Raw genomic sequence first — 12,669 nt, 5'->3', positions numbered from 1 at the left:
TTATGCTCTCAATACCTCTGTTAGTCTTAAAGGTGCCACAGGACCCTCTGTTGCTTTTTACAGATTCAGACTAACACGGCTACCCCTGTGATACTATGTAAACTAGTTAGAGCTCCACAAAAAATGCACATTTTTTTTTTATATAAGGCTTTCTAATCAAGTTTCACTATTGCATCTTTTTAGCTTGCTGTTTACTCCCTTTTGTAGTTTTACCTACAAGATTAAGATAAACCAGCTAAGTCTGAGTTAAATATTAATCACAGTTATAGCTTTACCTTTGTGTGCAATTTAAATATGTTTGAAACCACAATTTTGGCATAGTTTGCCTTAGCTAACATTCAGGGCTTTAGAAGTAATCTCTTGCTAGGTCACCTTTAGCAAATTTATGAAGTCTACTGCCCTAGAGAGCTATAGTCAACCAGAGGACCATTTTTGTATTGTTATCTGACTATATAAGTCTGATGTACTGTATGTGCTAATATATTATTATTCCTTTTGTTATAGATTGTCCTAATGGCAGGTAAAGCAATAAAAATGATTTAAATTCTTAAATGCAATCTGTCTTTTTTCCCCCCCTTGTATCTTATTTTGCTGTGGTGTTCAAGGATGAATTGTTAATGAGTTGTAGGCAGCTAAGTAGCTTAATACATTAACTTTTTACCTCTGCAGACTTGAGTTCAAATCACAGCTTAGCTCACAAATGAGAATTCCCTTCACAGCAGTTACCTTGTGGTCTGTTTTTATAGCTAGCAAAGCTGTTCCTCTTGGACACATAACATCTTGATTTTTTTTTTTTTTTTTTTTTTTTGAGCCCTGACCGTTCTCACTTGTCTGACTAGCATCTGTTCACAGGTATTTGGTGCACACAACAACTAATAGAATAAATGCTTGTAAAATCTGCATCTTGTGCCTCTTCTCCCTTCCCCTAATCTAGCTACTACTGACCTCGCTTTACCCCATTCAAGATAGCAAACTGTTGACCTGGTCTCCATTATTGGAGCTCATAAGCTTCTCTAAATTGTCCACTCTCGTCTCCTATGTGACCTGAATGGAAACTTTGACTATATAGTGACTATGTGAATGTCTTGCTGGGCACATGAAAAGAAATGAGAAAGGTGGGTGTGATTCTTAACTCACTCCTGCTTTACACATCAGCAGGAGTAACGCCATTGACAGCTGGAGACTCACTTCGGGTGAGAGGAAAATCTGGTCTGATGTGTTCAGCATCCGGGATCGGCGGAGGTGGCTTCTGGGTAATCAGCCAGGGGTGTTCCTGTCTATTTTCCATGGTGAAATCAGCAGCTGATTGGAAGCCTTGGAGCACATTTTAAGAGCAAGGGATCAGCCCTAATGCCTCCTGATACATTTGCACTAAAATCACCAGTAGAGGGAGATCTGACTTTGGGAACATCAAGACATGCATTGAAATAACTAAACTACATTGCAAGCTAAATCTCTCAAGTCCATTTATTTTAATCCATTCTCTGCTCTACTAGAATCAATGTAAAGGAGAGCAGGGAACCCCCACGAGTATGCAGAGCTCTTTTGAGCTCTGAAAATAGAGAACTAGTTAACTGCTTAATACAGAGAGTTGCTTTGGTAGAAAAGTGGAAACACTTGATGGAATTAAGACTCAAGCCAGTCACCTATTCTTTGGTTTCTTATCTTTATTACATTAAAATATTGGAGGAATCTTTAATGAAAGACAAAACAAATCAAACTTCCTCAAACAGAAAAACAACTGGGGATCGGTCTTGCTAACCTAGAGAAGGGAAGCAAAGATTTACCACTCGCTAATTGCCACAGAATCATTGAGAGGATGTTAGCTTTGCCAAAACACTACTCTGATTACTCCAAAGGATAATTGCAGTTTGCTGAGGACCTGTTATAGTATGTTGACAGCCAATTTAAAAATAATTCTGGAGTTAGGTAAATTTAAAGTATAGTCCCTTGGGGAGGGTAGGTGGGATGGGGACAGACTTGACTAAGCTAGAGTTGAGGTTAATCTTCATTTTGCACCCATTATCGCTACTGAAAACTCACTGGCTTAAAATGGCAAACTTCAGCTAGCAACAAAACTATAATGCTGAGGCAGCTTGCTGAAAGCTGGTTAAGAACTCTAGTTGAAATCCATGTGTCTCGTTTGTAAAGGTTTAATGCATCAAATACAATCTGAGTCAAATTCTCAGCTGACAGGTGTCAAACGTTCTATCAAGCACACCCCAGAAGACAGTGGTGGTGATAATTTGGCACAAATCATTGGAAAATAACTCAAGTTCTCAACTGCTTTCATTAGGCTACTAAAAAAGCTCAGCTCTATCATTCTGAACACTTAAAAAATGGAACCAGTTGGTAAAGGTTCAATTAGCAAACTATTTTTAAGCCTCCTCTTAGGGAGGCAAGGGGAAGAGGATAGCTTATCTTAAGGCCTTTTGAGGAGCTGGCATGTTTGGTTTTGGTCTCCAGTTCCTACGATACTTTTTGAAATCTGCAGAGGTGCTAGAGAGAATCAATCTGTTGCTAGCGTCCACTGTGTTCTGATGGACTGCTTTACAACTGCTTAAATAAATGTTGGTTTTTAACGCTGTTATTCTGTGCCTACGTTAACCTGAGAGAGAGCCCCTTGCTTAGCAGCCCAGTTCTTGGCTGAGTGGATTTAACAGTGCTGCATCTTTGTCAAGCTCTTTATCTTTTGCAGAACTGCACTGCAGGGGCCTAAATAATATGAATGCTAAATTGCCTGTCCTTTACAACCCACAGCATGATTTCTCTTCCTCCCCACCCCCATAACACCAGCTGAAAAACTCAAATCTTTGGCTCTGTGAAGTGGGCCTTGTGACACGCAGCTCACCTGGAGCTGCTTGTCATTTTACCCAAGGCTGATGGAGGTGTTTCTGATTGCGTGAATAGTAGACAGGTGGTGCTGAGCTGGCCCCATGTGCCTTCTTGACTTTAAAGTGACAGATGCTGCCCTAGCTTGCAGTGATGAAGGCCACTTTGACCCAAAGGCATGAACTCTCTTACAGAACCTGGCCCTGCTAAGCACGTTCTCCCTTCAGCATTGCTTTATTCCAGCTTCATTCTTGGATCCAGTTTTGGGACGTCTCAAGGACAGGACGCAGCTCCTGGGCAGGTACACCAAGCCAATGCCCAGGCTCTTACCAGTGGCATGCCCTGCAGTTACAGAGCAGATGAGTCTGTGCTGCTCCACTGAAGGACAGCAGCTCATGGAATGAGTGTAGTGGTCAGGCCCTGGCCTGCAAATGTACTTGGCAAAAGTTTACCCCATGCACTGAAGCTTTAGTGGGGCAATCACCATAAAAGCCCAGTAAGAATCTGAGCCCTTCCAAAGAGCCTCCCCTCTCAATCCAACAGGCTTGTGTGGGTGAAAATTATTAGCAATTAAAGTTCATCTGCTGGCTCCCAGGGGCTCTTCTCTGCCCCCTAAAGAATTTAAGGCTCTAGCTGGTTGGTGTCACTCTGTCAAAAAAGGGCACTTCCAGCTGCTTGGTGTCATTGGCCACAACCTTGTCTTCTCCATGTGCATCTATGCATTTCCCCACGGTCTTCAGGATGAGCCACAACCGTCTGTCCAAAGCCAAGAGGTGAGGTTCAGTGAGGACAGGTGCAAGGTGATCCAGCAGGAGGGATTCCCTCATGACATCACTGAGCCGGTACTCAGGCAGGGCCAGGAGCTGCAGGTGTAATAATGTTGTCCTCTTTATTCTGGGAAAACAAGGACTCGGGTCAGACTCTTACACCAACTCGTATCCTCCCAGCAGTAAGCTGCTGTCAGCCCAGTAATTTGCTAGTGGATGACGGCTAGAATGGGTTTCATAAATTTTTTTTTTTGTCAAAGTATTTTTGACAAAGTGGTGTTTAGATGGAAATGGACAGAGTTGCAGAACACTCAGGGCATGTCTACACTTACCTCCAGTGGGGGTCGATTTATCACGTCTAGTGAAGACACGATAAATCAGGCGGTCTCCTGTTGATTTGGGGAAGCATAGGCGGAGTTGACGGGGGAGTGTCAGCATTCGACCTACCGCAGTGAAGACCCTGCGGTAAGTAGATCTAAGTACGTCAACTTCAGCTACATTATTCACTTAGCTGAAGTTGTGTAACTTAGATTGATTCTCCCCTCAACCCCCCCCCCCCCAAGGGTAGACCAGGCCTCAGTTCCTTTAAAATTTTGCAGTATGTAATGTAACAGAAGTGTAGCAATGATACATGTTTGCGTGGCTATATGAGATTTGAGCCAAGAACCTCTAGGCACTTTACCAACCAGGAGAAGCCCTGCAAGGTAGCCAAGTACCACTCTGTCTTCTCTCTGCTTAGCTTTAGATTTTTTGAGCTAGGACAAGGAACCTCTTTTGCTATATAGCTATAAAAACACTGAGGGCAATTTGTAAGTGATAGTAACAGCAACATCTTGGAGTAGAGCATATCTTGACCTATGTGTATAAATACCTTTACCTGACTCGAGCAGGCTCTTTAGTCTAATCGACAAAGGCACAACGCAAAGCTGAAGTTTGAAAAAACTCAAAGGGGAAATAAGATGTTAATGTTTAACGGTGAAGGGGACTGGACTTTGGTGCAGCTGGTTAAGGGAGCTGGTAGCTTCTCCATTAGAGTCATTAAGTCCAGAAGGATGTCTTTAAAGCTGGGCCAGTGTCTCAGCTGGGTTAAATTGGCCCTGAAATCAGTAGATTTTACTCTATCTTGAGGATATGGCTTATGCTCTAGTGGAACCACAAGTTCTTCGGCTTCATGCAGGAAGGAGTGGGTGAAATTCTCTGGCCTATGTTCTACAGGAAATCCGACTAGACCAGTGGTTCCCAAACTTTAACAGCCTGTGAACCCCTTTCACTAAAATGTCAAGTCTCGCAAGCCCCCTCCTAAAAAGGAATGTTTCCAGAAAGATTCTCCTTTACCGTAGTATAAATTACAAAAGCCGTGATCTTGGAAATATAAAAACAAATTTTATATTTCCAAGATCACTGCTTTTATAATTTATACTCCAGTAAAGGAGAAAATTTCTGGAAACATTCATTTTTGATATGCTTATTACACACTACTTATTGTCAATTATTATTTATGATTACAGTATTTTTATTACATTATGAAAACAGCAATACTCTTCCAAGATCTCACTTTCGTAGCTTGTATCACTTTGAATAAGCCTGTTATAAGACAAGGCTCCTTGGAGTATCAGATATGAAACAGCATGAAAGTATTTAAGAAACCACCTCAAAGAGTTCCTCCTACACAAGCATTCAGGGCTTGAGCAGTCCAGGCAAACAACGCACGTTACAACAAAGCTTAAACTTGTTCTTCATAATTTTAAAAACAATGCTAGCTGCCTGTTTAATTTTAAAAACAACAAAAAATATCCACCCCCCTTTCCATTTCTTATAAGGAATCTTGAAGTTTAAATCTCCTCAGTGTGATAGATATGCTTGCTTTGATCTGCTTAGCTCTTGGAAGTCCAGGGGCTCCGGGCTGCTTGCCCCGTGCTGCCCAGGGTCCCTAGGGACAGCTTTGTCCGCCATTCGGGATTTTTTTCCCAAGAACCCCCTGTAACATTTCACGAACCCCAGTTTGGGAAGCACTGGACTAGATGATCAGAAGGAAGCATTCTGGCCCTAAGAGGTCTGACTGTCACTTTTGTGCTTTCCTAGAGAGCCATTTTATTCTCTTTAATAAAATAGAAGACACAATGGGTATGTATCCTGGCAGGTGCTTGAGTTGCTTTCTTACTCTATGATGCAATTAGTTGGCTCCTAGAAGGTAGGTCTTGTACCCACTACATTTTACAAAGGAACCAAATTAAAAATGCCCCGTGGCTGATGGAGTTGTGAAGATATTGCAGGTCTGGCCAACCGGTGAGGTGTAGTTAATTTCAACCACACAGAATAGAAATCCATGGGAAGGATTTACTGAAATCATCAGACTGTAAATTAAAAGTCTCGCTAGGTCCAATAGCGGCTTTTAACATTTGACCCGGCTAATACAAGTGCACGAATGGTAAAGAAATAGGTTAAATGTTTCCTAAAGAAAAACCACAGGGAACGGCAGCGCTCACTGTGGCTCTTAAATTTAATTTTCAGCTGTTGATTTACGTGAATTAATAAGGGAGTAGCTGAGATAGGATTCAAAGAGTAAAATGTACGAGCACTTTTTAATAACTTGGAGAGGGGGAAACTAGACTGATTAACTATATCAGCATTCTCCCAGGCCTTTAAAAGACAGAGATGGTCCGAGTGTTACGGGTAGGCTTCTAAAGAATGGGGTCTGAAATTCACCCTCCCCTCCCCCTCGTCCCCCGCCAGGGGCTGCGCCACCGTCGGGGTGTGCTGGCCACCTCCAGGGCTCAGCACGCAAGGCCGGGGCAGGCAGGGAGCCTGCCTTAGCCCCGCTGCGCTACTGGACTTTTAGCAGCCGGAGATCGCGATCGACGGTCAGAGGTTCCAGGATCAACCAGTCAATCACGATCCACCGGTTGGTGACCACTGCGCTATAGTATATTGCAGCATTGTAGAGCATGGTACTGTGCGGGGTAACACTATAGAATCCTATACTCGTGTAGGGCATAATGGTATAATAATGTCTCAGCTCTCTTCCCAGACTCCCCTGGGGTAATGCAGGTGACTACCCTAGCATGACTGGCTAGCAAGTACAATTAACCAAGCTTGCCATCTCACTTACATGCAGCACTGGGAGAGCGGCGCCAGGATGGAGGTTTCATCATGGGAATGTCTTCCAAAGCTAGGGGACAAACGAAGGCAAGGGTGAACCGCTGCTACCACCAATGCTCCAGGCACAAAGCTGTGATTAGAGGGTCCGATCCTATCTGAGAAGTGTTCAGAGGAGGCACTCAACACCGGGGCTGGATCAGACCCTTGCTCCTTGGTTCACATAACAGAATGAAACAAAACTGGCCATGGGGCATGCTGGAAAGGCTGAGATGCCAGGACCTGCAGGAGCAGGGATGTTACAGGTTAGAGCGTGCTGTGCAGGGGCAGGCCGTATCCCCATTGTGCGTGCCTGGGCAGTACGCCCTTCATTTTCCTGGGCAACAAATTCTTCTCCCAAAGTAAATGTAGATACACATTCCAGGATGTCAGGGCAGAGATCAAGTCACTCATAGGCAGCGCCACCTGAGGCCTGCCCCCTCCCATGGCCCCAGCATCATCTGCCCTTTTGAACCACTGGACTATCTGCCCACCTCCCAGCTTCATTGGGCCCCACTTACGTCCCCCCAGCACAATCTGACCCCCAGCACTCTCTGCCTACTCCCAGGCCCCCCGGCACTCAGCCCCCCTTTGTGTCTCCATCTCACATTCCAGGTGCCCCAAAAGTCATTGCTGGGGTGCGTGCCTTACCCTCTGGCATTGTCCAGATGAATGAGGAAGCCTTCATCCCCGAACTTAGTGAACATTTCATAGTGATGACGGTCCATGTTCCCTTTGGAGAGAGAGCGAAAGAGAACATATTGCTCTTGCCATGCACTGAGCAGTGACTGAGTACCCCTTTGAACTGGCCAGGGGGAAAACTCTGCTGCTATGTCATTCTTCAGGCCCGCACTGAGCAAGGGTTACCTGGCTAGGGGTGGGATATTTGTGCAACACCAGTTGTGAGTCAGGAGGCCTGGAGTTACCTGACAGTAGTAATAGTCTGCTCTCCCCTAGTACCCCCAATCCCAGGATCTCATCTCAAAGTGCTTTACTAGCAGTAATGAAATTACCTCCCTGCTGGCTAGTGAGGTGCTTATATGACCCTCATCACCACAGTGTCTCAGAATCTATGAGAGATTAACTCCATTTTACAGATGGGAAAACTGAGGCACAGAGTGAGGTGAAATGAGACACCTAAGGGGATGAACCCCAGAACTGCTAACTCCAGGATTTGTTTTTTTGCTAGGTCAGGCTCCCTTTCCTGGATCTTCCTCCTGTAAGGTGAGTGGAAGATGGACATCTGTCTATGCCAAGGGCGCTCAGGTATTATAGTGATGAGGGCATAGAAATTCCTGGATGAAAGGATATTGGCGCCTCTTATAAACTTCTACGTCAGTTGACCTCAACCTGGCAGCCAGGGTCTGATTAGTGAGACAAGACCACAAGGGGAAAGACTGCAGAGGGATGGTGGATCCTGTACTGCAAACACGAAAGCTTACCCTCCTTTGCTTGGCCCCCATCCCCGAGCTCCTGTCGCTGCCCTAGCACAGCTCACACGGGTCAGCCTGCAGCGACCTTCTCGTGCTTCTGTGCTCTCTGGCCCCACTGCGAATCAACTGCCACCCGCTGAGCAGGGGAGGGGACGCCACCAAACAGGAGAGCGACAAAATTAAGCAAGAGAAATACCCAGGGGACAATGATGGGTAGGAAAGAGAGCCAGGGAGGGGAGCTGATAAAGCAGAGATGAGCTGAGGAGACATGTACCCACCGAGGCTATTGCAAAGGCAGCTCCGCTAAAGAAAGATAATGAAAACCACTGCCTTAGCCCTTGCGCCCCGGCACCTCTGGGCTCGGCAGTTCGTAGCCCCGGCACGTCTGGGCTCGGCAGTTTGTAGCCCCGGCACGTCTGGGCTCGGCAGTTTGTAGCCCCGGCACGTCTGGGCTCGGCAGTTCGTAGCCCCAGCACCTCTGGGCTCGGCAGTTCGTAGCCCCAGCACCTCTGGGCTCGGCAGTTCGTAGCCCCGGCACCTCTGGGCGTGGCAGTTCGTAGCCCCGGCACCTCTGGGCTTGCTGTGTCAGTTATGAATGTAAAAAATCTGCGTGAGCCCCGGCACCTTGTTCATTACAAATTAAGCACTGCCTGTGTCCAGAGGGTCACCGAGGGGCTGTGTGTTGGCTGGGCATTGTGTGCTTGCGGTATGAGAAGGGAGCCTTGAAGACAGCGAGTCTCTCAAATCTTCTCTACAGAGCAAGAGTAAGATTTGGAAAACTGGCTTCTGAGGCACTGAGTGTCCTTGAGAATTACTGGGGGGGTCGGGGGGGGGGAAGGGAAGAAAGACACGAGATGAAGGGAGGAGGTGAAGGAGATGAAGGGAGGGAGCAGGAGCTCATTATTATTCTGTCCATCATACCTATCAGGAAGTCAAATATGGCCATGTCGATGATATTGAGCAGCCGGTTGCCGCTGTTGTAGGGGTAAATCTCCCTCACCGTGTCGCAGTAAAGTGGATTCACTTCCCACCTACAGGAAACAGAGGGGAAGCGTGAACGCAAGGCGGCTTCTCAAACACATCCTCCGGGAGCCACTCGAAGGCAGGGATGTGATCGGGGCTGCTCCGGCCAGCTCTGCCTTGCCACGACTCTGTGAGCCCGGAGAATGGGCAGCGTTGAGATGCCAAGGGCTGGATTCAAGGCTGGCATGAGCAGCAGCGGCTCTGCTGACGAGTGCCAGCTGCTTCCACCGGGGCTGAGTTTGGCCCACACTGCTTCTCAGTGCCTGGCACATTTAGCTGGCTATCCTGTTTGGCAGATTTGCTTGTCTCTCGGCCACAGCAGCAATATCCCCCAATCCGCACTCCCCTTCGGCTGAGTTCAAACCATCCTAATAGCAGCAGCCAGAGAGGGGAGGGGAGAGATTCTGCACCAGGCCCAGGCATCAGGAGCTGGTAGGCTCCATGCAGGCAGCCTCTGGGTCTTGGCCTCTGCTCCTCCCCCCGTGCATGATCACCTGCCCCCTTCTTGCTACTCTTCTGCCTCCTTCCACCGCACAGAGCTGCAGCATTTACCCACTTACTCCTCTTTTCCAGCAAACGAGTAGGACCGGATCCAGGGGTTTGGGATGGAGAGTCTCGGGGCCAGATTGAGGGACGGCAGGAAAGCGGAGAGGGATCCCTCCAGCAGGTGAGGGTTCCCACACACAGCGTACTCCGTCTTGCACATGTACGGGCACTTCGCAAAGAAACACACGTTGCTGGCTGTGGGAAGAATGGAGAACCAGCTAGTTAATATAATGAATTGGCTACTGTATACGTGCACCACTGCTGGGTGGGGTTGGAATGGCTCTGCTTTGGGTCATAGGCCCTACACTGCCACCACCCAATGGAGATTCACCTTTAACTCAGGTGCTGGAAGTGGTGTTTAGGCATCAGGAAGATCTCAGTGTTGCCAGGCAGTTCTGAGTGGCCATGATATTTAGCATTGTAACAGGAAGTCCTAGATGGCCACCGATTCGTTACGGTGTGCTGTAGCATTAGCTGTAGTCAACTGCATACAGCACTGGCTTATGTCTCTGTGTGTGTGCTTGTGAGGGGCAGGAGTGGCGGACGCTCCTTAAAAGTGAGGGGTTACTGGTGCCTGAACCCCGCCCCCTTCTCCCCGAGCCCCTGTCCCTGCCCCTGCGCTGCCTCTTCCAAGATTCCACCCCCTACTCGCTCCTCTCCGCCCCCTCACCCTTACGGACAGTAAAAAGTGATGGAGCCATGACCCTCTGGTCCCCCTTGTTCCGGTGCCCCTGGAAGGGGAATAAATCCTGTAGGAAAGTTGCAAATGATGGAAGCAAAACAGTCTCTGGACCAGATCCTCAGCTGGTGTAAATTGAAGTCAATGGAGCTTATAACAATTTACATTAGCTGAGGATTTACCTCTCTACCTGTTGAAAAGACTGCAAGTCATAACGTCAGAGAGAGACACACACACACACACACACCACTGCCCTCTACAGGATGGAATCTGAGTGTGAGTGGTGGGTATAGCCCACCTGTTATTCCCCACTTCATTTCTAACTAGCTACATAATAATGTTACACACACCAAGCCACGCTAACAGAACATTATTAAGGTTGCCAAGTCAAGTACTCAGAAGTTAGGAGATGCCAGATTTAGAGTTGCCTGTGCTTAATTCAGCCCCCTTGTGCATGTGCATTACAATACAGTCTTTAATTACGTGGATAGAATCCAGTTTTCCAGCCCAGCATTCCACTGCCTTAACCATGGGATCATCCTTTCTCTTCCTGTCTCATTCACCACACACCTTCCATCTTCTGCCACAAATGAGACAGGGGCGCTAAACACAACAGCCTCATTCACTACACAGCCCTGATTCGGTGGAAGTAGGGTGACCAGATGTCCCGATTTTATAGGGACAGTCCCGATTTTGGGGTCTTTTTCTTATATACACTCCTATTACCCCCCACCCCCTGTCCCGATTTTCACAGTTGCTGTCTGGTCACCCTAAGTGGAAGACGCTATAGAGGTATTATCATAAACATGTGTCATGCCGAGTTTGATCTCTCCAATGCAGCATCTAGCACACACTTCCTCTGGACTTTTCCTGTGTACACCTCTTTCCCCATCAGCTTGGTACTGAGGAATGTATTCGTAAAAGGAACTCGCTTCTGCACCTTCACCCACATACCGGGTGAAACGAAGAAGACGCTCTGTAGGATTTCATTCTTGGTGACCTCCAGGATGTCCTTGGTGACGTTGATCAACTTTCCGATCGTGGGCGGGACCCGTCGGAAATCCAGGATCCTGTGCGAAAGCGAAAACGTGTCAATCAAAGGGTCCTGGAGCAGAGTCCAGGAGGTGGGGAAGGGAGATGATTTCTCAGCACATGGTAGGGCTGGGAAAGCGGTCCAGCAACTGAATCCAAACCCCGCTCCATATAAAGGAGCTTGTTTCCATTCTGAAACCACGCTCCTTTTTAAAAGTCTGACAGCACTGCCCAATTCGAATCTTTCTTGTGTGATCTCTAGCAAATATGCAAGCCCATTTTACGCTCCAAACCAAAAGAGGTCTGAGCTGGGATTTGCCGTTTTGACAGATGGGCCTTGTAAGAGTTTGGAGACATTTTGGCTATTCCATCCAGGATCTGCTGTAATTCTAAGCATCTTTTCCCCAGCCAATTGATCGGGTATCTATATGAGTCTGTTGTCTCTTTCAAGGGTGACTGCCAAGGACCTGCACAATGTTGTGTTTGACACTCTGCAGAGATGGGCTGAACCTGTTACAGCACAGCACAGACAGTGGGAAGCTGGGAGGGGCTCGCACACACCAGGAGCCACTTAGCCTATTATCTCAGCTGATTTATCTCACTGATCTCACTTTGGAGAATCAGCAGCCTGGGGCTAAGGGAATTTTTAATGACTCTGGGAGTGGAAAACCATTGCTGATTCCTGAGTCAGTAACCACTGGGCAGGATCAGAAATGCCATGATGCAAACACTGAGCAATGCACTCAGCTTCCAAGAATCAAACATGAAACTGGATTTAGCTTGTCAATTAGCGAGCACTTAAAAAAAACCAATATTTCCCTCCTATCTAGCCTCTTTCCTCTTCAGACTTCAAAGCACTTTAAAAAATTGGGCAGGTGAACATAAGACCGGCCATACTGGGTTAGACCAAAGGTCCATCTAGCCCAGTATCCTGTTTTCCAACAGCGGACAGTGCCAGGTGCCCCAAAGGGAATGAACAGAACAGGGAATCATCAAGTGATCCAGCCCATGTTGCCCATTCACAGCTTCTGGCAAACAGAGGCTAGGGACACCATCCCTGCCCATCTTGGCTAATAGCCTTTGATGGTCCTATCCTCCATGAACTTATCTAGCTCTTCTCTGAACCCTGTTATAGTCTTGGCCTTCACACCATCCTCTGGCAAGGAGTTTCACACAACACAGAGTCAACCTGTGGAAAAATACTTCCTTTGGTTTGTTTTAA

General features: G+C 47.2%; 1 protein-coding gene across 1 annotated transcript in view; it reads right to left on the bottom strand.

Moving 5' to 3' along the window:
- Positions 1-1,647: 1,647 nt before the first annotated feature.
- Positions 1,648-12,669, bottom strand: part of FAM20A (FAM20A golgi associated secretory pathway pseudokinase) — a 19,936-nt gene continuing 8,914 nt past the window's right edge. Inside the window, exons 5-10 of the mRNA XM_026654435.2 lie at positions 11,370-11,485; positions 9,751-9,931; positions 9,089-9,198; positions 7,386-7,467; positions 6,709-6,768; positions 1,648-3,726 (exon numbers count right to left, since the gene is read on the bottom strand). Of these exons, the coding sequence (XP_026510220.1) occupies positions 3,462-3,726; positions 6,709-6,768; positions 7,386-7,467; positions 9,089-9,198; positions 9,751-9,931; positions 11,370-11,485 (814 nt within the window). The 3' untranslated portion in view covers positions 1,648-3,461. The remainder of the gene's footprint in view (positions 3,727-6,708; positions 6,769-7,385; positions 7,468-9,088; positions 9,199-9,750; positions 9,932-11,369; positions 11,486-12,669) is intronic.

Source organism: Terrapene carolina, unplaced genomic scaffold (assembly GCF_002925995.2).
Source record: "Terrapene carolina triunguis isolate 2854851 unplaced genomic scaffold, T_m_triunguis-2.0 Scaffold192, whole genome shotgun sequence".
Classification (NCBI taxonomy): Eukaryota; Metazoa; Chordata; order Testudines; family Emydidae; genus Terrapene; species Terrapene triunguis.
The sequence above is the reverse complement of the archived record's forward strand: the minus strand, read 5'-3'. Positions and strand labels throughout refer to the sequence as shown.